This window comes from Parasteatoda tepidariorum, chromosome 2, assembly GCF_982258835.1.
Source record: "Parasteatoda tepidariorum strain Cologne lab strain chromosome 2, Ptep-v5.0, whole genome shotgun sequence".
Classification (NCBI taxonomy): Eukaryota; Metazoa; Arthropoda; class Arachnida; order Araneae; family Theridiidae; genus Parasteatoda; species Parasteatoda tepidariorum.
This window is the reverse complement of record NC_141756.1, coordinates 66,851,344-66,875,756: the sequence shown is the minus strand read 5'-3', so window position 1 is coordinate 66,875,756 and position 24,413 is coordinate 66,851,344. Positions and strand designations below refer to the sequence as shown.

At 30.9% G+C, this 24,413-nt stretch overlaps 1 protein-coding gene across 1 annotated transcript; it reads right to left on the bottom strand.

The window, feature by feature from the left end:
* Positions 1–7,595: 7,595 nt before the first annotated feature.
* On the bottom strand, positions 7,596–23,769 carry LOC107457450 (uncharacterized). The gene is made up of 11 exons (XM_016075610.4): positions 23,520–23,769; positions 21,217–21,315; positions 19,121–19,178; positions 16,245–16,323; positions 13,408–13,582; positions 12,649–12,709; positions 12,476–12,561; positions 11,608–11,667; positions 11,424–11,528; positions 9,355–9,467; positions 7,596–8,457 (listed from the first exon to the last, which is right to left on the bottom strand). The coding sequence occupies exons 2-11, from the start codon at positions 21,301–21,303 to the stop codon at positions 7,644–7,646; spliced, it is 1,638 nt and encodes a 545-aa protein (XP_015931096.2). The 5' UTR covers positions 21,304–21,315; positions 23,520–23,769; the 3' UTR covers positions 7,596–7,643.
* Positions 23,770–24,413: the final 644 nt, after the last annotated feature.

The following is a 24,413-nucleotide window of genomic DNA, read 5'->3' as shown; positions in this document are numbered from 1 at the left end:
ACAAATAATCATATCGAAAATTTCGGCTATACATCGATATTATATTTTCTGTGAGAGAAAAATGGTTGGTTATTTATTAAAAATTCGAGTAAAAATAATTCTTCCAGCGAAATTGACGAAAGCAGATTCAATCAATAACAAATAAATAAATAAATAACAAAATAAGCATAATATTAGGGGTGTTAAAGTTTTGTCTGTAGGTCAAGGTGCAGATGAACCATGTTGAGCGTAATGTTGTGAGTTCGTGAGATCAAAATAGATCAATGTGTAAGGTCACGAGAAGGCCAAGAGGAGACAACCAAGTATTTTCTGCACGTGCATGCAGATGATTTCGAAATATTATTTCAGGGAACAGCAAATCGAAAATATATTGACACGGCCTAAGGGCATGCACGTGAGCAGCCAAACAGTAAAAAATGTGCAAAGGTGCATCTCACAGACTTCTACGCAATCTAAATACAAGGAGCCGCGAAGAAGCGAGTTAGTGAAGTCAATGGCCAATGTATGACCACGAAGTTATCTGTTTGAGAAGGTTGAAACTATGCCTCAAAGCAGCTTCTACACACACAATTATAATCGATCTGATTTGGACTGTGTCTAGACTAGATGTTATTTTAGGGAGCCGCGGAGCAACAAGTTCATATCACTTAAACCATTCAAGTATTTTTTTTAATACGACAATGATCAGAGATTCAGAGCATCTCACCTGAGGAATATAGGTGTCAATATTCAAGATTGAGTCCCCAAGTGTATAAAAAGTCCCGCAGTGGACTGATCGTTAAGACACGGTTCCCAGCAGATCACCGAAGTCAAGCATCACTGGCTACGGTCAGTGTGCTGGTGGGTGACAACTTGGATCAGTCTGTGTAGGGACCGAGGGTGTGCGGTATTGGTCCTCGTTAAACTGTGCTACCGTAAAGTGCTCGACTTCGCGTGCAGGTCGTCGAGCTACCGAAGCGGGGGTGCCATCCCCTCCGCAGAGGATCAAAATTGTGATGGCATGTCTTCGGATAATCCTCCGGGATGTTTCCCAGACCGTCGCCAATAGCCCATTGTGCAGCTCTAGTGTGACGTAAATCAACAACAAGTGTATAAAAGAGGAGGCCCTCGATTTACACTTTGTATACATACCATTTAATAAAGTCACAATATTCTGAGTTCAATAACGGCCTAGTAGTAATATAGCATGAATTTTAATCTATTTTATAACCACCGTTGAACAACCAACCCAAATTTTAGTTTACGACTGCCTATGTTCAACACCGTAGTGTTGTGGTTTCGAACCCAATCAAGAGGACAAGGGAACTCCGTTTATTTTTTTTGTGCAACAGAGTGTTCGTTAATCTTTTTTAGGAACAGGGTGATCCATCTATTTCTTAGCTCGTTGTACAGTACGTCAAAAAAAAATCAACTACCCTGAGTAACTTTTGATCTAATGATCGGATCTTCACGTTCTAGGATTTAGTCTTAATGGCTCAAGGTAGTGACCCTAAATATGCTAATTAATTAGTACAGACGATATTTTAAGCTACGAAATCAGGCAAAAAAAGTGTACTTTCTCAAAATAAACATACCTTTTTCTGACGAATATGGATTTTGGAAATATGGTCCTAAGTATTTTAATCAGAAGCGCGCGTATTTCGCTTTTTGCGTATTTCGCTATATCTCGAGAACTTTTTAAGGAAAATACAAAATTTTCGACAGTTATTAAATAAAATAATTAAAAATAATAAATATTTATTATGAGTTATTTTTCGCTTGGAATTATTTTTGTTGTTGTTGTTGTTAATTTATGTCGCACTAGAGCTGCGCAATGGGCTATTGGCGACGGTCTGGGAAATATGCCGGAGGATGATCCGAAGACATGCCATCACAATTTTGATCCTTTGCGGAGGGGATGGCACCCCCGCTTCGGTAGCCCGACGACCTACGCGCGAAGTCGAGCACTTTACGGTAGAACAGTTTAACGAGGACCAATACCGCACACCCTCTGTCCCTACGCAAACTGATCCAAGTGGTCACCCACCCGCACATTGACCGCAGCCAGTGATGCTTGACTTCGGTGATCTGCTGGGAACCGTGTCTTAAGGATCAGTCCACTGCGGGACAATTATTTTTGAGTAAGCGAAGTTTATTGGCGATTGAACTGGGCTACAGGTAACATATAGCAGAACTCTCTGCCTATGGCAACACTTCGCATGCTTTCCCCATTAGCGTGTGGAGAGTCTTAGAGGAAGGAAGTACGTCAGTTTCTCTCTTGATTTTCATATAGATTAAAATCTTTCGAAGTTGGAAAACTATATGGAACTGAAAATTACATTAAACATAGTTCTAAAGAAAAGCATCGCGAAAATTTTTAAAAATAATTTTATTTCATAAAAAGGAAAAATATTAAGAGAACGGAGAATATCGTAGTACATTCCTATACAACTGAAAAGCGGATGAGAGGGAAAGGAGAAGGGCCAAAGGCATGAAACCGGTCTCTCCCCAGATGGCGTATTCGAGAGTTGTGATCGCCAATGATTGTTTTCAAAAATTTTACAATTCGCTTAAAAAGTTCTCAAGATATAGCGAAATAAGCAAAAAGTAAAATTAACATTAAGGGACCGAAATTTTGTCCGACTCTCCTTACCAAATTATTGGGACCATATTTACCAAATTGCTGCTACCCCTTATATCTTGGGGATCAGAAATCAGTCGGAAGAAAGATTTTTTTATTCAAAGAAAGTGTGTTTGCGTCGATTCAATCATTAGATCGGAAATTATTCATATTGGTCTGTTTTTTTTTCCGTACTGTACTACGGCATCTCGTTTCACAGTTGCTGCAAAACACTGCTAAATCAACTAAAATCGGAGACTTTTTCATCTTGCCATTCATTCCAAATATGCTGGTTCTTTGACAAATCTGGGCACTTATGTGAGACCCTTGCTCTATGTGGCCAAGCATTGTGTTTGTTGAAAAATGAGCTCCTGGGAGACATTCCAATACTAACACCATATATTTACCAGTCTAGATAACAATGCTTCCCTCTAATGGTACTGTAAATCAATATTAGGGGTGATCATCTGAAGTATCCGATGGCACTCTATACCATTACACCAGCTGTAGAAGTCGTGAGCTGGTGAGGTGGTATGGGATGCCATTGCTTACGACACACGATAACCCTTAATATTGATTCACTGAGCCATGACAGCAAAGCGATATGTTCATAACATTCTTTAGACACAAAAGTCTTTCCTTTTTCTTACAACCGTCGTTGAACAGCCGATCCAATTTAGGTTTACGAGTACTAATGTTCAAGTCCGTAGCTTTGTATTTTCGAACCAAACCAGAAGACAAGAAAACCCCTGAATCAGTAACCCCAGAGGTATGATTTGTTACGGGAACATGGATGGCTTTGTGGCTCGACAGGTTTAGCTTGCATCAGTCACCATTTACTATATGGAGAGTCTTCGGCCGGTGGGAATCGAACCCACGACCTCTTGGACATGGGCCAAATGCCCTACCAACCAGGCTATCCAGGTCCCAAAAGTTGCAACGTATGGCAGATATATCAGGATTCATTTTTTAATAAGCAATGCTTAGTTACACACAGCAAGAGTGTCACAAGAATGCGTCCGCCTCACAACTCGATCACAAAATTTGTCTCGGAACGAGCATATCTGGGGCCACTTGGGACCGCAAGTTGAATAGCTACCGAGTTTAGTCGATTTAGTTGTGTTATTACAGTAACTGGGCACACACACAACAAGATTCCGTTGAACATCATGAAAGAGACTAATTGATTTTTATTCACTACGCTGTACAGTTAAAATTTGTGAACGAGCTTAAAATTTTGAATTTCGAAAACAATACCCGATAGAAGAAAATGTGCAGTTTTTAGGTACTTTATAAGAAAGAATATAAGATGAAAATAATAATTAAAAATATATATGATGAAAATTAAAATTATGCATTGCTTTCTAAGACTAGGAAGTGTGATTTTGTTAACATGCACATGAAAATTCCTTTATTTTGAGGCATGAACGCCGCAGGACATTGGTCTAATTTTTCAGGGGGAAGATGATAAAATACACAGTCACAAAAGTTCTCTAAATTTCAGACGTAAGAAGAAAAAAAATTCTTATATCTGGAAAAAGATTGATTGATTTGTTCATTTACGTCGCACTAGAGCTGCACAATGGGCTATTGGCGACGGTCTGGGAAGCATCCCTGAGAATGATCCGAAGACATGCCATCACAATTTTGATTCTCTGCAGAGGGGATGGTGCCCCTGCTTCGGTAGCCCGACGACCTGCCCGCGAAGTCGAGCACTTTACGGTAGAACAGTTTAACGAGGCCCAACACCACACACCCTCGGTCCCTACGCAGACTGATCTAAGTGGTCACCCACTCGCACACTGACCACAGCCACTGATGCTTGACTTCGGTGATCTGCTGGGAACAATGTCTTAACGATCAGTCCACTGCGGGACCTGGAAAAAGAAATTTGCTTTTTTATGTCTTTCTTGTCAACTTTGATGAATTTAAATCGATGATTATTCATGAATATTGAGGGGGACTTTTAGAGATTTCTGATTATTAAGGGGGTCATCTAACCACGTCACCTGTCAACGACGCCATGTTTTGCGGAATTCAACATAAACTCCCTCCCCATAGTTTTTATCAAAATCAATTAAAATATTATTAAACGCAATATCAAACGTTTTACAACTGCAAATTATTATCCAATAACCATTTATAACCACAGGGTTGGTTGGAAAAAGCAGGTGTGGTTAAAAAACGGCCTATAACTACTATTTTTCTACATAGGGATCGTTGATTACTTATTTAGACTTCGGAAAAATTCCATCCAACGGTTTTCTATCAGCCACTTCCATTTATCTGCCTTTCTCGGAGTATACTCGTTTTTGAGCGCTAACCCGCGAGACGGTAAGTCGCACGTGTTACGTGAACCATCTAGAAGACAAGGAAACTCCTGGATCAGTACCCCCGGAGGTATTGATTTGTTATGGGAGCATGGAGGACTTTGACTTAACGTGCATCAGTCACCATTTACTACACTTCGGTCGGCCTGGGATCAAGCCCACGAACTCTTGGACTTGGGCCCACTACCCTACCAACTAGGCTATCCCGGCCCAGATTTACTATATGTAAGTTTTTTCGCCTAAGCCTCAATATGAATTTGCAATTCTTTCAATTTTGATTAGGTAATCTTGTAATTTAAAAAAACTCATATGCAATGTCCTTTTTGTTTCGGGAAGTATATTTATTTTCAATTTAATTTCTTACAGTCGTCTAGCCACAAATTGATTCGGAGGGGGGGGGGGGAGAGCTTAAATTGAACATGTTAATTTTCCTTAATATTCAGTATGAAAACTTAAAAAAAGGTAACTAAGAAACTACCTTCAGTTTTAAATTATTGATAAATACCTTAAAATTAATATTTATTGCGCAACATCCATAGTTTTAAATTTATAAATATTTTATTTATTAAAACGCAATCTATAAAGATAAGAATGAAAAAAAATTCATTGCATATGTCATCAATTAAACTTCTGACATGACAGAAATTTGGTGTTCCTTGCGAAATGACAATACAAGTTTTAATTTGCTTCCTGATCATTAAAAATAGAACTTATTTCCATTATATCATAAAAAGAGAATTATTGTCAATACAAATTAAGACCTTTTTCTAATAGCTGGAGTTCACACATTTTAACTGCAGTTCTGTGTCTGATAACAATGTGAATTTCATGATGGTTACTGGCAAAACTTATCACCAGTCAAAATTTCAACTAAATTCCAGCTAGCTAGAGTCACAGATAACAATATTATTTAATTGTGTTCTGACCACTGCAAGCACATTTTATTTTATTGATAAATGAAATTTATGGTTCAGTAAAAATTTGACCACTTTCAGACTAGCCAGAGTGTTCATATTGGGTGTACAAATTAGTTCGGTCAGTTTTTTTGTGTGATCAAAAATGCATTTATTTCAGAACAAAATGAATGAACAGATTAATCAAAGTATTGTCAATCGCTGGCTACTACTTTTTCCCACCTCTCAGGCAATTTTCGAATTCCATCTCGAAAAAATGTCTCTTCTTTTGTGGTAATCCAAGTAGGGAGTCAACTTTCGATTTCTGCCAAATCGTGCTGCATCCGTCGGAACAACTAGTAATCAGAAGGAGCAATGTCTTGCGAATACAGTGGATGTGGTAAAATATCCAACTTAAGCGTTTCCAAATAATTATTTACGACATCAGGCCGACCGTAATTAGGCAGAAGAATAACTTTGTCTTGTCTTTGCTCGTATTCCGGCCGTTTTTCTCGTAATGCACGGCTCAAACGAATAAATTGTAGCCTATAGCAATCACCCTTTACGGAATCACCAGGTTGTAGCAGCTCATAGTATACAAAACTTTCCACCATTCTTGAAAAGTCAAAAGCATTCCCTACATCATTTATCAGTTAGAGCATCGTCACCATTGTCATTGTAAACTTCTACAAGAATTCGATGCGCTTCAGCAGCACTTTTCTTCCAATTAAAGCAGAAACATAAAACCTCCTGCAAATGGTGCTTAGTTACCACAAAACTCGACATACTCAACAAAGTAAAAAACAGGATTTTTTGCAGAAAAATCAAAGCGATATAAACTGAATATTATTGACAGATGTTTAACCACTCTGAAAGCAGCTGTCACGATGAAACATTCATAACAGCAGAGCCATCTCTTAAAAACAGACCGAACTAATTTCTACTCTCAATATATCAACTGCATTGGCTGACATCTCATCTTCACTGGTTTACAAAGAAAGCTAAAATTTAAATTTTTTTATTTATTGCCAATCGAAATTACGGCCACTTCATGATATGAAAAAAAAAACAACAACATATGATTCAAAATAATAAAATGTAAAAACGTTTTTCAAGTGGACTATAAAAAGAGAAAAAAGATTTTCGTCACACTTAAAACAAAAAAAGCATAGGACTTATCTTTGCTACAAATTTCTATATCACCACTGTAAATTCCCCACATGTGCGAAAAGTACACCGTACATATTTCGTATCAGAGATGTGACACAAATAGAATTATTTTCTTTTCTTTGCTTATTTAAAAATTTTGTCACTTTCATCATATTTTATTTCAAATATTTATATAAAAAGCAGTTTTCAACTAAAATGCTACAATGATATTAATCTGAAAAAATAATTAAAAAGAAGCATTGGAAGTAAAAAAATATTGTTTTCAAGAATTCTTGTTTCATTGCTCATTGAAAAGTAATACAATTAGCAGATTAAAAGAAAATTACATTAAAAATCTCTAGCTATACTATGATTTTTCTTTTAATCTGGGACATATTCTCAAATGGAATATAATAGTTATTGGTCTTAATATAATAATATCCTTGATGTAATGCACAATAAACAGCTGCTGAAAAATAAATATTTTGCTGAAAACTTATAATTTTGATTTAGCTTCTTTTTTTAAAAAATTAAAACTACACTTCAGGATATTCATATCTTTTTTTTAAGTACATAAAAAATAAAAGTCAAAATTAAAAAAAAAAAAGCAAATCACAAAGCAGGTTTAAATAGGTCATATTTAAAATATTTTATTTACACAATCAATAAAAACTAGCTTAAATTTTCAATCAGTTCCTTCATTTCAGAATATCTTTCCTTCGCAGAGTCAATACAATGGTCTAAAACCTTTTCAGTTATAGGACCATCGGAATGAATACTCATTTCAAGATTTGGATTGAGAATCACTGTGACTGAGCTATTAGATAAAGACTCTTCTTCCAAAGAAGGATCAGCAACTACACTTTCATTAAAGACAGCAAAGGTAGCAGAGGATACAAAAGAGTCCACATTTAAGTCAACAAAATTATCCGTTACTTCAATCTTACTGGTTTCGTCATTCACAGATACTTCTGGTAGTTTTGTGTTTCTGAGAGCGGACATCAGAGCCAATACGCAAGCATCAAAAATGTTACCATCGTAACTGAGACACATGATGTCTGCAAACACACACCATGCTAAATTTTTTGGAACGATGCACAATTTTGCAGGATCTATGAAAAGTGAATTTTTCCACAAGTCCATAATCATTTGGGAGTATACTTGAGCTTGCTCTGTTGGAGGTCCAGGTACAAAACGATTGGAGCAAATGGGAGTTAAGGTAACATTCGGAACAAAGAATCCCTTATCGGGATGAGCAGGAAGGGGATTGGTTAATTCAGCTTTAATGCCACACAAAACAGCTGTGCTGCCAAGCCTCACAAGAGCAGAACCATTTGCTGTATCAATAGTCCCAACATCTATCAACACCGCTCTAAATTCAGGTAAATTTCTTGAATCTTCTCGAATATTGTTTTCAAGAAAAGTTTTTAAATATGTCTGAGGCTGCAGAAGTTTTGCTTGTAAAATTCCCTTTCTATCTACACTCCTGAAAAGATAATTTACTTTTATAAGTAGAACCAGACAGTTGATAATATTAGTTTGAAAGTGAATATAAATACAATAAACTAAGCATTGGTATTGCGGACTACTGAAGTAACTATTCTAAATTGTTTTAGAAATAACAATTTTAGGTAATAAAAAATAGCTCAATGAAATTATAAGTGAAGAGATCTTTTTAAACACGTTTATATTTTTTATGATACTATATTCACAAAATGATATTTCGTATTATTAACTCATACATATAAATACGATTAATAAATATTGCTTACATAAAACTTATTAAGCTAATGCCAGCAAAAAAAAAAAAAAACGGTTTCTATTTTTATTCAGTGATGACTTTTCAGGGTTTTACTCATAACTTGTCTACGTAAAAATTTAGATTATCTAGAAAGGAATCGGTCTTAATTATTTCAGAAGATCAAGGTTCTATTGCACAGTAATACTAATACTAGTAATATAAAAAATGTACTTTTGATTCTTTGGAATTGACAATTTTTATTTCTTAAATTTCAATATATTGCCTTTCTAAAATGATAAGAATGGAAAAAAAAAAGACAATTTCAAAATTAAAACACAAATTTGTCACAAAATTTAATAAATAAATACTGAAACATTTGTTTTATTGGTAAGTAGATAAAAATAATTCACCATTAAACTTAAAAAAAAAAAATTACATTTAGGATACATTTTATACAGCTTTATTTTCATTAATATTTAAAGCAGTGCTAATTATGTATAAGGCTGAAACATTCTGTTTAATTCTGTAATATAAAAGTAAGAATATTTTTTTAGTCACAAGTTTAATGTTGGTATGTTCTTATACAACACTGTAACGTTTTGACTACTTGAAGCCAATAAACACAAAATATTGAATACAGACCCTTTATTTAATTCATCTTGCAATTCTTCATTCATTTCTTTAACATGCTTTTTTAAACACAATTTCACAGCTGTAACAACTTGATGGCATGAAGATTGAAGCATCTTCAAGCTCTAATAAAATGAAAAATAAATTAAAATTCTTTAGTAATAATTGTTTAAATGTAATTGGTTTTGAGTATGATTTAATAAATTAAATTATCTTCAGAATAAATTAATTGGTCTATTTAATATTAGCTTCTTGAACCATTAAGATTGCAATTTAGTATGTAGCATTTTGAACATTAGATAAAAGTTATCAACGAGTTCCATTTCTCTTTCCACACTGTAAATACAAACAAAAACAAATTCATAATGACTATAAAATTAATGTGGAAAATAGTATTCCATAGAATCATGAATAAAAATGCTTTTATAATAGAAAATAGATCGCATTGCAAAAAATTATGAAAATTTACAAAATATTAGATTTAAACTGTTTAGAATTTTTTTTTAATATAAGATATGAATGAAGACTTGGATTAGGATAGGATTGATGTAGAGTAGTATAACACAAAAAACCAGTTATACTGAATCAATTTTAAACAGCAATAAGATGAAGAAAATTAAGCATTGTATTTTAAGTCTGATAAAAAAAGAGAAAAGATGACTGAATTCAACGTTATGGCGTCCATGTTTGAAAAGATATTGAATCCTAGTATTTTCAGTACATTTATTTGGTTGCACAATATTTTTTGGAAAGACACAAAAAAATATATTCTGTTTCTTGGGGTGTGCAAACAATTCAAATTTTGCATTAGTTGATAATAACTCAATTATTCTTTAGAGTAATAAGAACGATATCAATTTAGCTTATAAATTAAAAGAGAAGGTATATCCATAATATTTTTGAATGAAAAATCATTTGAAATTTTATTAGTTATTACTTTTATTGCTTATAAACTATTTACATACATAGTTTTGCTACAAATCATCAAACCATATTTGTTTTAGTTAAAGAACATTTTGTTTAAAAAAATAAATGTCCAATTATTAAAAGCTTTTTTATACTTTAAAATAGCATATTTACATTTCCAAATTTAAATGTCACACACGATTTTTCTTCTTCTTGAAAATTGATTAAAGTTAGTTTGATAGATAGCTATGAAGTTTCCTATGTTAGCCATGTAGTCCTCCCCCCATAATTGATTGATTAGAGGACAGAGATTGTGGAATTGGTTATTGGAGAACTGTGGGTTGTGCACCTTTACAAAATGAACAACAGTGAAACCTTAAGGAAAGACCATTTCTATTTACGGCCACTTTAGGGAGGCAGGGAATTTTTTCTATAGATTTTGAGTTGAAGTAAACCTATAGGAGAGACCATTAAAACCTAAGCAAACATCTGCACCTAATGCAGAAAAGCTCGAATAAATAAAACACGAAAAAATATCAAAACAAAAAATTTAACAAAACAAATATGTAGAATAAAATGTATTCAAAATATTTATGTGAGGCTCACCTTTAGAGAGCTCTATTTGATGATACAACCTCATGTTGCAGTCAGAGGGCACTAAAGACGATGCCATCAGATTTACTTTTAGAGTTGAAAGTTAAATTAGAAAAAAAAGTTATTTTTAAAAAAAACAAGCATCTAAAACAGACAAATCTTTTCTCACCACCTAAAGCTAACTAATTTTTATGATATAAAATTAAATGCAAACTTAAACTAAAAACATAACTGCTTATTTATTTGAAATAGCTTTATGATTCATAATTGGTAAATTTGTTTTTACACATAATTATATTAGTTGGGATCATTTTCATAGAAGCTAAATTTTATTCATCAATACATCTTTTCATTACGCCAACAGAAGTGGCATTTCTGCATCAAGAAAAGGACACTGACTAAAATTAAAATCTTTTGCGAAAAATCATGCACCTTTGATAACAACTTTGAAGTCAATGGAGGAAACCTCTAAGAATGAGCTATCTCCATCAATGACCATTTTACTGCGGAACAGAGAGTAGTCGCTCCAGAAAGGTTTTACTGTATTAAAATAAAATTCATACCAGACAGAAAATTCATACCTCAGTCAAAAGAGAAGGATTTACATATCCACTGCTATCCATATATATAACTTGACTCTGATATTCTACCATCATTGCCATACTAATTTTTGTAAAATCTTTAACCTAAAACATAAGAAAGGATTAAGCAATTAAAATATGAAAAGACAACTAACTAAAATTCTATTGTATTTAAAGTACTAACTTCAGAGTAATTTTCTTCTTCAGCAGTTGGATCAATTAAAAATTGAGAATTACAGTATATCTGCAAAATATAATAATGGAAGTGTTGTAAAACTTTCAGTAGTAAAATAGGTCATTTTAGAAAATTTACTAACAGAATAAATAAAGATTGATATCAGATATGCATAATATGCACAAACATGGTTTGCGTACAATTTTTTAACATTATTTATTATGAAAAAAATTACTAAATGCTTGCATTGAAATGTTTCTGAACGACTTAGATTTTAGATATAGAATAAGTAATCAGTAAGTGGAATCAATAAGTAAGACAGTAAGTCAAGGTAAATATGATAATCAATAAAGCATAGAGTTTTATTATAAAAAGGCAAAGCTAATTAGTAATTTTTGATTAAATTTCATCAAAATTAGGTGACAAAGAAAAGGTTGAAACTAGTTACAAGTGTCAATAAATTGCTTGCAGAAATTTTTTAGTGATTAGAAAGTTTGGAGAAAGTTTTTTTATTTTATCTAAGTCTGGATAATGTTCTCTACATTTATAATTATCATTATAAAATGACAAGGAATATGGGCAATATAATGGGCTAGTATAATTTTTTTATGCCAAACACTTCCATTAAAAAAAAATATTTTTCTCATGCAAGGCATCTCCTGATAATGAATAAAGTATACGATTCTGTCCTCAGCTTAGAGATACCACTGTATATTCATTAAATCAGTCATACAAAATAATATTAGCTCACATTATGTATTAAAAACAAACGAACAAACATACATATACTTAAATTCAAAGACAATTACAAGGTAATACTTTTATTTTTGCACATGAAGAAATTTTTTTTTAAAAAAAAGCAGAAAATTATACAAACCAAAGTACACCCAACAGGCAAATCATACATTTCAACCCCAGCATTAGATAAAGCAGCTCCAGCACATGTTATAGCAGCACCGGCAGCTATAAGAATATATCAAATTTTTGAAATATGTAAACCACATGATGAAAACATTTAAAAGATTTTATATAAAAAAAAAATATTGTTACCTCCCCCATCATCTTGCAATACATAAATAGTAATATCCAGACGTGACTTGGGAAATTTATGCTAAATTAAAAGAGTTTACAATGATTTAATATTAATTAAATAAATTTTTTTAATAGTAATGATTTCTTATTTACAGGGGGTTTCAAAAATGCTGCAACAAGCTTTTAAGGCAGGTAGGGCACATCATAAGGATTCAGAATTGTATAGCAACATATGAACAAAAATGTTATTGTATTGTGATGCATTATATCCCATTACTATAATACTACCATGCACTTAAGAGCACTATGTGCGTACTGCTAAGTCCTTACCAATCACATAAATTGCGGAGCCTTAATTTCTTTATGTGGGGAGTTCTTAAAATTATCACATATCCTAAATCTTAGAAGTTAGCAACAACATTCTGTGGTAACGACATCAACAACATTTGCCCTTCAAAGAAATCAGCGTGTTAGACAGCACCAGGTAGTCAAACTATTGGTGTTCAACATGAATAGTGTGAAATGACATAAACTTTAAACATTTGTTGCTTCATTATAAATTTTATACAATTAATATATCATTTGGTACTCATGATATCTTATAAATGTTTTAAAATATTCATTTTCCTACGTTCTTTCAGATCTTCTACCATTTTACTCTGATGTTTTTGGTCATGAAAGGTTATGCGATTCTTATGATGTAATTTCTAGCAATTCTGGCAATTTTATTGCAGCATTTTTTAGATACCCTGTATATTATTGACTACAATTACTTACAAGTAAAATTACAGGCTCTAATGCATCTTGAATTGCTTTAGCTGTAGCCATTTCTTCATCAGATGGAACATATGGCTGACGTTCTCTACAAGAAAACATATTGTACTTAAATTCACAGCTAAGCTGGCCTTTCGTCGCAGAATCACTTTTGGTCAAAACATCACGAGGACCAATACTGAAAATTTAAAAAGGTATAATTGAAGAAGTAAAAAAGTAATACATAAATAATGTATTAAAAAGATAAATTATTTCACGTAACATAAATTAAAAACTATTGTTATTTGATATTAAAAAACAACAAAATTCTCAATTCATATTTTCAATAAAAAATATGGAAAAATTAATGTTTTCTACAAAATAATTTGTCATTAAAAAGTATCTTAATATGCCTCATTCCAAAGGTCATCAAATTGACAAGGTCAAATATCTGATACCAGCAAAGATTTACAACCTGAGAAAATCTTACAAAATAATAACCAAGAGAAACACATAATAAATGATGAAATTGAACATTTTAGTTATGATTAATTGAAATTTGTTCTAAGAACTCACAATAAGTGACACATCTCACATAGCAATAGAAATTCTAAAAAAAATGTACTGGTTCGAAAGACCAATAAGCTTCATTGTATACTGGCCCACAAACAATACTTCTGGTCCACCCAAAATCTCTCTATTTGTACATCATTTAAATATGTTCATAATCTTCATTTTGAAAGAAAACTGGTTAATTATAATAAATTGATTTAACAATTTAAAAAAATACTAAAATGTCTCATATAAAAAATAAATGCCTAAAATTGGTGCAATTATCTAAATAAAATTCAGAAAAATAAACACCAGCATTAAATAATAATGTATATTGTTAATATACTTTGTTATTTTCCGCATCAAGTTCTGGCCATTTGTAATTTGTCAACCACTGATTCTGACACATGAGTTTACTTAATTTTCTCACACGGGTATTCTTCATTCAATGTATCTTCCAGTTTTTCTTAAAATCACATTTTGTAACTTCAAATAAAATAAATAATTCTATGATAAGCATAAACCTCAAAAATGAAAAAAAAAAATTAACTAAGGTTTGTCAAAGAAAAGCTAAATCAAATTTCCATTATGCTCTAATTATTATCATACCATTCTAATCAAATAAACTTTCCATCATTCTATGATCAATTAATGGCAGATGCATTGGTGGTCTTACAAAACAGTGATAATTTTTTCCCACAATGGTCCAAAAAGGATTTAGCGATCTCGGACCAGTAAACCACCAAGGATTTTGAATGCTGACATAATAGCTGCCTACTTGAGAGTGAATTTAGAAAGGCTTAACAAAGTAGAAAATAATAATAAAAGTATTTTTTCAAGTAGTAGAGTTTTTTAAAAATTAAACTACTTTGCCAAGACTTAAAAGCATAATTGTCTAAGATATCCTAAATACAAATATTTGAATGATTGATTTGTTATGGTAGTTTAAATAATTCAAGATTAAACTTTAAAAATTAATATATAAATTAAAATGATTAAGATTTTTTTTTCAATGATTGTACAAATTTGCATCTAACTCATTCATGTAAGCATTTGAAAAGAGTCATATATAAATATAATGAGCTAGCTAGTGCGAAAAAAAGATACAAAATACTCATAATACCTTAAAGAGAAAGCAAAATGATTCTTAATGTAGCACTAAGTTCATGAAAATAGGAATTTTTTTTAAAATGACTACAATCCTTATAAATAAAGCCTAGGTCTTAGCACTAGTGAATATATTATCGTTTTTATACTGATTTTCATTCACAATTCTGTAAACATATGTCAAGAAGCATTTTTTAATTTTTAAACTTTTAATGCTGATTAAATAAAACAAAGTACATTTTGATAAGAAACTATGAAGAAAACAAACATTAATCAGCAGTAGTATGTATGTATACGTATACTTAAACATTAGGAAACAACAGGTGATTCGGGTTTGAATGTGATTTGGATTGTCAAATAAGGTTGATAACTTTAATTAGCAATAGAAATGTTAATGCTGCAATAGAACTTTTATTAGGTCATTGAATAAAAGGTTTTGTCTTGTAAAAATATTCCTTATTATTGCAATTTTTTTTTACATTAATGTTTCTAAATTCAACTAATTATCACTCACACCTTTTTTGCACTGAATAATTAAATAAACTTAAATATGCAAACAGACTTAAATATCTCTCCTGGGCCACTCATACAAACCTTCAATATGTTAAGTGCTTTCAAGTTAAAACAGTAAATTCTTGTAAGAGATCAATTATAAAATTCTTTTTCTAAGTTTGAAGTTGTAGTTTCTAAGTTTGTAGAAAAACACTTGCAATACTTTTCTTAATATCTTTCATTAAGAATAAATGAATAAACAAAAAAAAAATCTTTTTAAATCTAAATAATAAAAACTCTGAAAAAAAAAACTCATTTAAAATTTAAATTTTTTTTTTACATTGTATTAAAAAAGAAAAGCAGTAATAAGATTTGATTAGTCAAATAATCATATACCAACAGCGTTTTTTTGCACAATAAATGCCGAATTTATTTTTAAATTTTGCCAAAATTATATTATTTAGCCATCATTCATTTGTAAAAGAAAAAAACAAACTACAATTACATATTATTTTACAACTAAATATGACTCTCCTAAAGGTCAACTAAATTTAATAATTAAAAAAAAAGACTTAAAGATAACAGGTAATCATGATTTAAGCTCAACTTTAAATTTTAATGAGAAAGAAATAGATTGATGAGAATAGATAAAATGACGAAATGAGATGAGAATAAAAAAATGAGAAGGATTGATGAAATTACACACTTACACTGAACAGATAACTTTCGTATTGCCACATTCAAGATAAGCAGATCCAGTGACAGTAGGTATAAGACCAACTTTTAGGGCTATACAGAAAAGAAAAAAAAAAACACAGTTAATTTTATAATGTAATAATTACATTAAAAGCTAATTACAGTGAAACCTCACATTACGTACACTCCTATAAAATGAATGTTTCTCATAATGCATAATTTTTTTTTTAATTCCCTGTAAATCTTCTATGAAAAAACCACAATGTGCCCTCTCCACAAAGCAGACAGTCCCATAACTGGATGCAGACTGTAATTTATGCTTTGAAAACATTATTTTCAAAATAGACACCCTTTTTTTCTAAATGTGAAAAAAAAAAAAGAATTCTTTCCAATTCAATTCAATTAAAAAAAAAAAAATCTTTCCAGCATTTTTTAAAGAATGTAAATTTTATTATCTTATCTATAACTAAAAATATTTTTAAGCTATTTCAGTACTAGAGAATCAATCAATCTCCGGTCACCTTTCTTTATCTTTGATAAGAAGGAAGAGAAAATGATACTGCTCATGTGAAATATTTTGCACAGCAGCATCTTTTGCAGGGTTGCCACTCAAATCTGGAAAAAAAATTCCCTGTGTTTTCATTGTATATATTATGCGCAATATATTAAGAGGAAACAACAATTACTGTGCTCTTGTGTGAGCTATATTGGGCTAACTCTATAAGTTTTAACTGCTGAACATACTTAAATAATGGTATAGTAAATTAAATAGTTTAGTGTAGCTGAAATATCTTGGTTAAATATCCCATAGATTATGCTTTGAGTGGTCACCATTTTTTAAAAGGCAAAAGTAAGAAACAAAATTCCCTGTATTTTCCCAGTTTGTAAAGAAAAAAATCAAAATTCTCAGCTATTTTAGGTGATTTTTAAATTCCCTGTATTTTCCAGGTCTTCCCTGTGGAGTGGCAACCCTGTTTTGGTCTTTTTACCTGGATGATGCAGATGACCCCACAGTTGAATTAAGAAACCCCACATGCTCAGTTTTGAGACCTCACGAGTTGAAATGATACAATAAATGATCTCAATTCCTCTTCCTCAATAAAATTTCCTTTTCATTTCTAACCAAATTGCTCCTGTCCTTAACACAGTTGGGTTAAAAAAAAAAGAATGGGAAATTAATCAAAACGATATTCACATAAATCAAACATTTAAACAATCAAACATATTTGTTAAGTGATCTATTCTGAATACAACTCCATAGGGCCTGTAAGACATCAGGCCCTATGGAATATTGTCATGCTTCTTATTTCTAGGTTTGTTTTTAAGGAAGTATTAGAAACAGATACTACTCAATTGAGGCTTTCTGCACCAAAAGTGAGAACTTTAAGTGATGCTTAAACTTGTATTCAAGAACTGTAAAATTTTTATCAATCCATAAACGATGACATTGGTGTAAAAATGCTAGATGATTTAAAAATGTACCATGAAGATATGGTACGTCACAGCCGTTTTAAACAAACTTTCATCACATTTTTTTTCCGCGGGATAAATGTAAAACAAAGGAATGCATCAAATTCTTTAATCTACAAATTCTCAAGCTACATTTCTTGGACTGTAAATATTCAACTTTCGTTAAGTTTAAATAAATACCAATGTAAATACTTGTTACAGACTGTTTAATTATTTCTTCATAGCAAACAAAGGAAAAAAAATTATGGTGTGAGCCTTTGCTATTAGTTTACCTTCCCCCTCAAAGAAACAACTCTTGTAAACGGACAATATTTTGGGTCCCACTCATAACTGAGGTTTCACTCTAATAATGTTATGAAGAAAATAAATACTTTCATTCTTAATTGTTTGTACAATTTAATAATCAGGGTTGGCAAGTTTTTGACACATGACAGTTTTCACCGGTTTATACCATGGTTTTTACCGTCATGTCAAAAACCCATAGTTTTGGCAAAACTGTATTTTTATTTGAGTTTAACTGCTTATAATTTAAAATTAATTCATTTTTGGGCAATAAAATTAGAAAAAAAGTTGTTAAAAGATACTTAAGAACAGATTCTTGCATTTTCCCAACATGATTATATCAAAACATACTATTTGAAGTAAAATATTAGGATACCAGACAAAATTTTAAACATTTCCAAGCATCATTTTGTTTGGCATATTACATTACTGAAGAATGTCAAGTCATTCTTGACTTAGAATTTGTTAGTAGTTACAAGTTTTGTTTAGCTTATTTCTAATATTTAAGAAATGCCAAATTTTAAATTCTTCTTTTTAGTTCTTGAATTTATTAATAGTTCGAAGCTTTTTCGTTTGTTTGTTTATTTCCAACAATTAAGAAGTGCAACATTTTGAATCCTTTGCAAATCAAGCTATAATGATAAAAGTATCACTATTTTTAATAAGTATATAACAATATTTCTATATGAATGTTTATCCTTCTATAAGAATACATGTACATAGTTGCAAAATCAATAGCAATCATTTACAACATTCATTTATAAAGGCAATTATGTGAAAATAGTATATTGCTCGCTATATGCCATAAATGAAAGAAAACAGTAGGTTTTTGACGGTTTTTACCACTGCCACGTCAAAAACCAGTTTTTGACGTCAAAACCCAACCCTGTTAACAATACTATAATAATTTGACGTAGTCAATGAAAAATTTTAACATGTACATGAATAGCCAAAAAAGAAATTAGAGCTTCTGCATTGTTGTTTTAAAAGAATATTTAAAAAAAAACCTGCAATATAAGAAAATATGGTTTTTAATTCTAATAATTTTATATTCAGAAATTAGTGTTTCTTTTTTAAAAAGAAAGATAGCTGCTGAGGATAAATATTACATTAGAGTTTAAAAGCAAAATATTATTACACATTGGCCTAATGTCATCTGGTTTCCTTCCATCTCTTCTCTCTCCTTTCTCATTTACCTGAAAATGAAAATAGGAATTTAATTGTACTAGTTTTAGTTACTTGTCCATAAAATTGATTAAAAAAATCAATAAAAAATATAAAATTGCAAAATGGAAAGAAACACAACAGAAAAAAAAAGTAGTTTTTAACTGTTACTAAATTACCCTCTGCTTTAAAAATATAACGCCAAAATTCTCAGTGTTCCATATCAACTGGAAAAATGAAGATCAATAATAAAAATGTCAGAGGAAAACAAAGGTTGCTCAGAATTTCCACTTACAGAGAAGTAAGAAAAATAAAGGATAATAAAACTTTATAATATAATTGCATGTGTGTATATAAGAGAAATACAACAAAAAATGGAAAATTGAAAAAAAAAAATTATTCAAAAGAATTTTCTTTTATTTTTTAAAATAAAACTTCGTTGCTTTTAATTTTTAAAATAAAACTTTAAACCAATGCCTTTAACATTTTATGCAGTTCTTCCTTTTTTTTTTTGTGGAAAAGTTGTCTGTATAGCAAAAATGTTTTTAAAATTCAAATCTATGAGCTGTTATGGAAAGGAAAATAATAATAAAGACAAACAGAAAAATGGGTGGAAAATTCACAATATCATATTTTTTAGAAGAAATGTAGCATCATAAAAATAAAAGATTAAAGAAAAAAACTGTATTTTGTCCAATAAACTATTCAATACAATCTAACATTCCAATACTTATTATTCATAAACATCTGTTATCCAATGTCTAATATACAGTCTGGTATTTATTATTCCTGCTTTTGTTTCTTTTTCCAGCAAGATATCAATGATTATACGGTATTGATTACAACTGAAAGAAACTTTAAATGAACACCAATCAAAACACAATGTTAAATTCTCTTTTTCTTCATTTATGCTACAGGAATTCAACATTATCCTTTGCAAGTTTGACTTTTTTCACATAATTCTCTTACATTAATGATTTTTCACATTTGCTGTTTTTTCCCCCTTCCTCCACAAACAAAGGTGGGAGAAATTTCTCATTCTATTTTAACTTGATCTTGATGAAGCTGTGTGTTGATTCAAGTTTGAACTTTTTCAGTCTTGGTTTAAGGATGAAATAAGGGCTCTTTCAGGGTTAGTGTCTTATTTAAATTAGAGCAAGACTGAAGGAAAGCATTAATTTGACTTGATTCCCTTGTATTTATCATAGATTTTAGAATGTTATACTCAATATTTTGCATAGAAAAATTATGAAACTTCCGGAAATTCCAGTTAATTAATCTTTTTGGTTAGTTGAATTCCAGTTTGCCAAACTCTTACTGTCAAGTACTTGAATACAAATCATTTAGACACATTAAAAGTATAATCACACTAGATTAAAAAAAAAAATAACAGATGTCATCACTACTGTTACAGAAAAGTTTCACTATGTATGCTTTTCACTCTCTTAACACTATTTAGATTTTCTCGTATTATTTATTCTTTCATTGGCTGGCAAAATAAGATATTTTGTACTTTTTTAGAGAAATATTTCAGGAATATTCATGCAGGAAAAAGTTATTGATGATAATGAGGTCATTAATTTCCGAATCATTTTTTGAATATGACATTTTATGAATATTATTTTAAAACAAGATTTAACAAAGTTGAAGGTTTTTTTTTTTTTAAACTGCTTTTATTTAGCTTTATGAAAAATATTAGTTAAGGAACATGGTTTTTGCAGTCATATCGCTGGTTCAAAATTAAAACGGCGCTTCTGAAAACATGATTAGTGTTGTTTGAATGAGAAGTGAGTGCAGAAGTGTCGTTTTAATTTTGAACCAGCGATATGTTCTTATATCTAAGCATGCACAATACACTTTGGTTTTTTAATTTTTTTTGTGATGAATTTCTACGTTAAATTTTTTTGAACTTAGAAATACAAATATTTTCTAAAGCTAAAATTAATCGAAGAATAGTAATTTTTTGCAGCCATATTATTTTATACTTGTGTCAAACAAAAATGATGATTATGGTTAAAATTCCATTCTATCTATAAAGAATAAAACATGAAGATATAAATAAAAACTTACAATGCTTTCTTGTTTTTTACTACTTTTAAAGAAATTTGGTGACATACAATTGTCTGGAGGAGCAACACGACGATTATCTCTACCCATGATACAACTTTTCTGAAAAATAAAAGAATATTAACTAATAGGTTACAGAATAAGCCAAATCATATATTTTTTTAAAATATAGAAGCTCTAAGAATTTTGTAATAAAGTTAAAAATGGGAACTTTTACAGCATAAAATTATTAAAATTGATTGTTTGGGAAGGAAAGTAAACAGGGATGTCAAAGAAATTAAATGTTTTTTTTTAATTAATTTTTTTACATATATTTAAAGTTTGCTGTCATCTTTTGAGATTTAGTGTGTTATCTGAATAAGTGATCAGCATGTTTAGCAGGGTAAATTAACTTCTTTTCAGTGCTGTATTCAAGAAATCAGATTTATTTAACGAAAGGAAAAAAAAATCATAGTGGTCAGTGACTAATAAATAAGCAGAATTGACATTTTTTCAAGAAGAAATCTATTTCTTCAGGACAGTGTAAAAATGGGAAGAGACTAAAAATAACCATTACAGTTTACCAGTTATTATAAAAGTAACTTAAATATAAACAAATTAAATTTAATTTAGCACCAGAAAATTAAAAGTTTTTCTTACCAACTCTGTAAACAAAAAAATCTATATCTTTTCATATTATTTATCTTAGTTTTATATTTATACAGAGTTAGTAGTTTTACACAGAATTTAAAAAAAACAAAAAACATATTACTTAAAAGACAACATAAGTATTCATATTTAAGAGTATACTTTGATTATACAAATTAGTAGACTATATGTAAAGTAGATATCCTGGCGAAAAAAATGAATACAAATTACAGCAGCCACACTTTACTTTCACAAAAACAAATCTGTTATATGATAAATAATAAATTTCAAAAGGTTTTCCGAAATAGACATGCTGAAAATTATTGTAACACTCTCCACTCCCAATAAGCCTTCCATGCTCAATCTTCACTGCTAACTTTAGATAGTTTAGTAAACTATACCATATGAGCACACTTATACCATATTGGTGTTTTCATTGTACCTAACTGCATCTTGTGTCCTTCAGGAGCTTTTATGGGCTTTATTCATTTGAAAAGTTGCTTCGTGTTTTTCTTTTTGAAACTGATCTCCACACAACTTTCAATACAAGGATAATTTTTATTCAGCTCGTAGAGAGCTCATGGCAGATATGGCATCTGTCCTGGTGTAGGATTAAAAAATTTTTTTATATTTTTTTTTACTGTAATTGTGAATTCAATGTGAATTAGCAAAAGTGCAAGTGTTTAATAATTGATAATAATCCAAAAATAAAAGGAATGTCGAAAATTGTAAATTGCACTTTCAAGTCATCACTTCTTGACACGCTTAATTTGTTCAGATTTTATTGTAAATCTGTGTTGTTTCTTGATCTTTTTTTCAAAAGTTATTGCAATGGATATCCGCATGCTTAACTACATTCTGCACAGAAAAAAAAAATGACAACAAATGAATAAATTAGAAGTTATCGAAATACGGTATTATATACACATAAATATTGTCATATTTGCTGTTGATGTGCCTAAATAAGTGAACCGCTCTTAGTTGGTCAACCTATGCAAGTGGCCCTTCGTTAATCAACCTGCTGTGCAGGTGGCCTTTCACTGAAAAAGGTTGTGCACCTCTAGGTTAAAATAAAATTTCCTCTTAATAATTTGATGACGATTAAAGACTTGATTTATTTTTCACCCTAACTAAGTTCATTACTAATTATCGGCCAAAGTTTCTAAAGTACATGTTAAACATAAAATTGAAACAGAATTTTAATTTTCAAATCTTTAATCTAAAAAATCTACCTACTACATAAATGTAAACATTGTCTCATAGAATATAACAGATAAAAACATAAATGTAAGCATAGAATTTTACTAAAAGACGCATGTCATGTAAGAATGTACGCATGTTCCAACAAATATTTTTACATCATAAATTAAAGTGCGTAAAATAGCACTTTTTTGAAGAATTTCTATTGTTTTGGGTATGTTCGATTTCCTTAAATATTTATAATACATAGTTAGTACTTTTGTAGTGTATCTATATAACAAAATAATTTCGAAAAATAGATTCAGTCTTAGTAAAAAAATCTAAGGAATAGAATTTCATTATAAAAACAACCATCAAATTTATTATCAATTTATTTCTTATGATATATAAAAATTAACAATTAAAACAAAACGGAAAAAAATATGCACAAGAAACATTTGATGCTTTTTGCTTAGAAAGTAAATTTTAATTATAATAACCTTATTTAAGCAGAATTCCGTATATATAACTTAAGCACACGATGGCTCGTAGTTTAAAATCTTTAAAATGTAAACAGTAAATAAAACCAATTGTTGCCAATTGGTAAATCTGAATTTAAGGGAAACATTTAATTTCGTAATTTGTTCCAAATCATGTGAACGTGTAGCGTATCTACCACTACAAAATTACAACTACAATTCACTAGTATATAAGACATGTTAACTCGACTCTATGTCGGGGTACCTTTTCATAGATGACGGTTGACATGGTCTGTAACTACCTTCCCCCACATTGGTGACCTCCGGACGTGATGTGAACACGCCTACCTTGGCAGTAACGCCTACTTCGATATGAACACGCCTACTTCGATCAGTGATCCAGATTGAACAGTTGACTTGCTACTTGTGACTGCGACAAAATCCACCTCCTCGCACTGCTGCTACTGAGTCTCGTCTCGATCACACACAACGTCGGCTTGCATACTTGTGATTACTCGACTGCTAACGGCAACATAGGAGCGACTACGACCGTGAAGTTAATACACCTCTCACATTCAGCACTCAAAAAATACGGTGATCTTAATACAGCTCTCCCGGCTTCTCACAAAAACAGCAATGAATCAACTAGTGGTATTCGTTCATCGAATTCTATCACAGATATAATTCTAGTGGGGGAGTACTGTAGCGTATCTACCACTACAAAATTACAACTACAATTCACTAGTATATAAGACATGTTAACTCGACTCTATGTCGGGGTACCTTTTCATAGATGACGGTTGACATGGTCTGTAACTACTCTCCCCACAAACGTAATACTGAACTGGGTGAGTCAGCTTAATCGGTTGAACAAGTTTACTTTCATAAAATTAAAACTTGTATCTGAAGAGATAA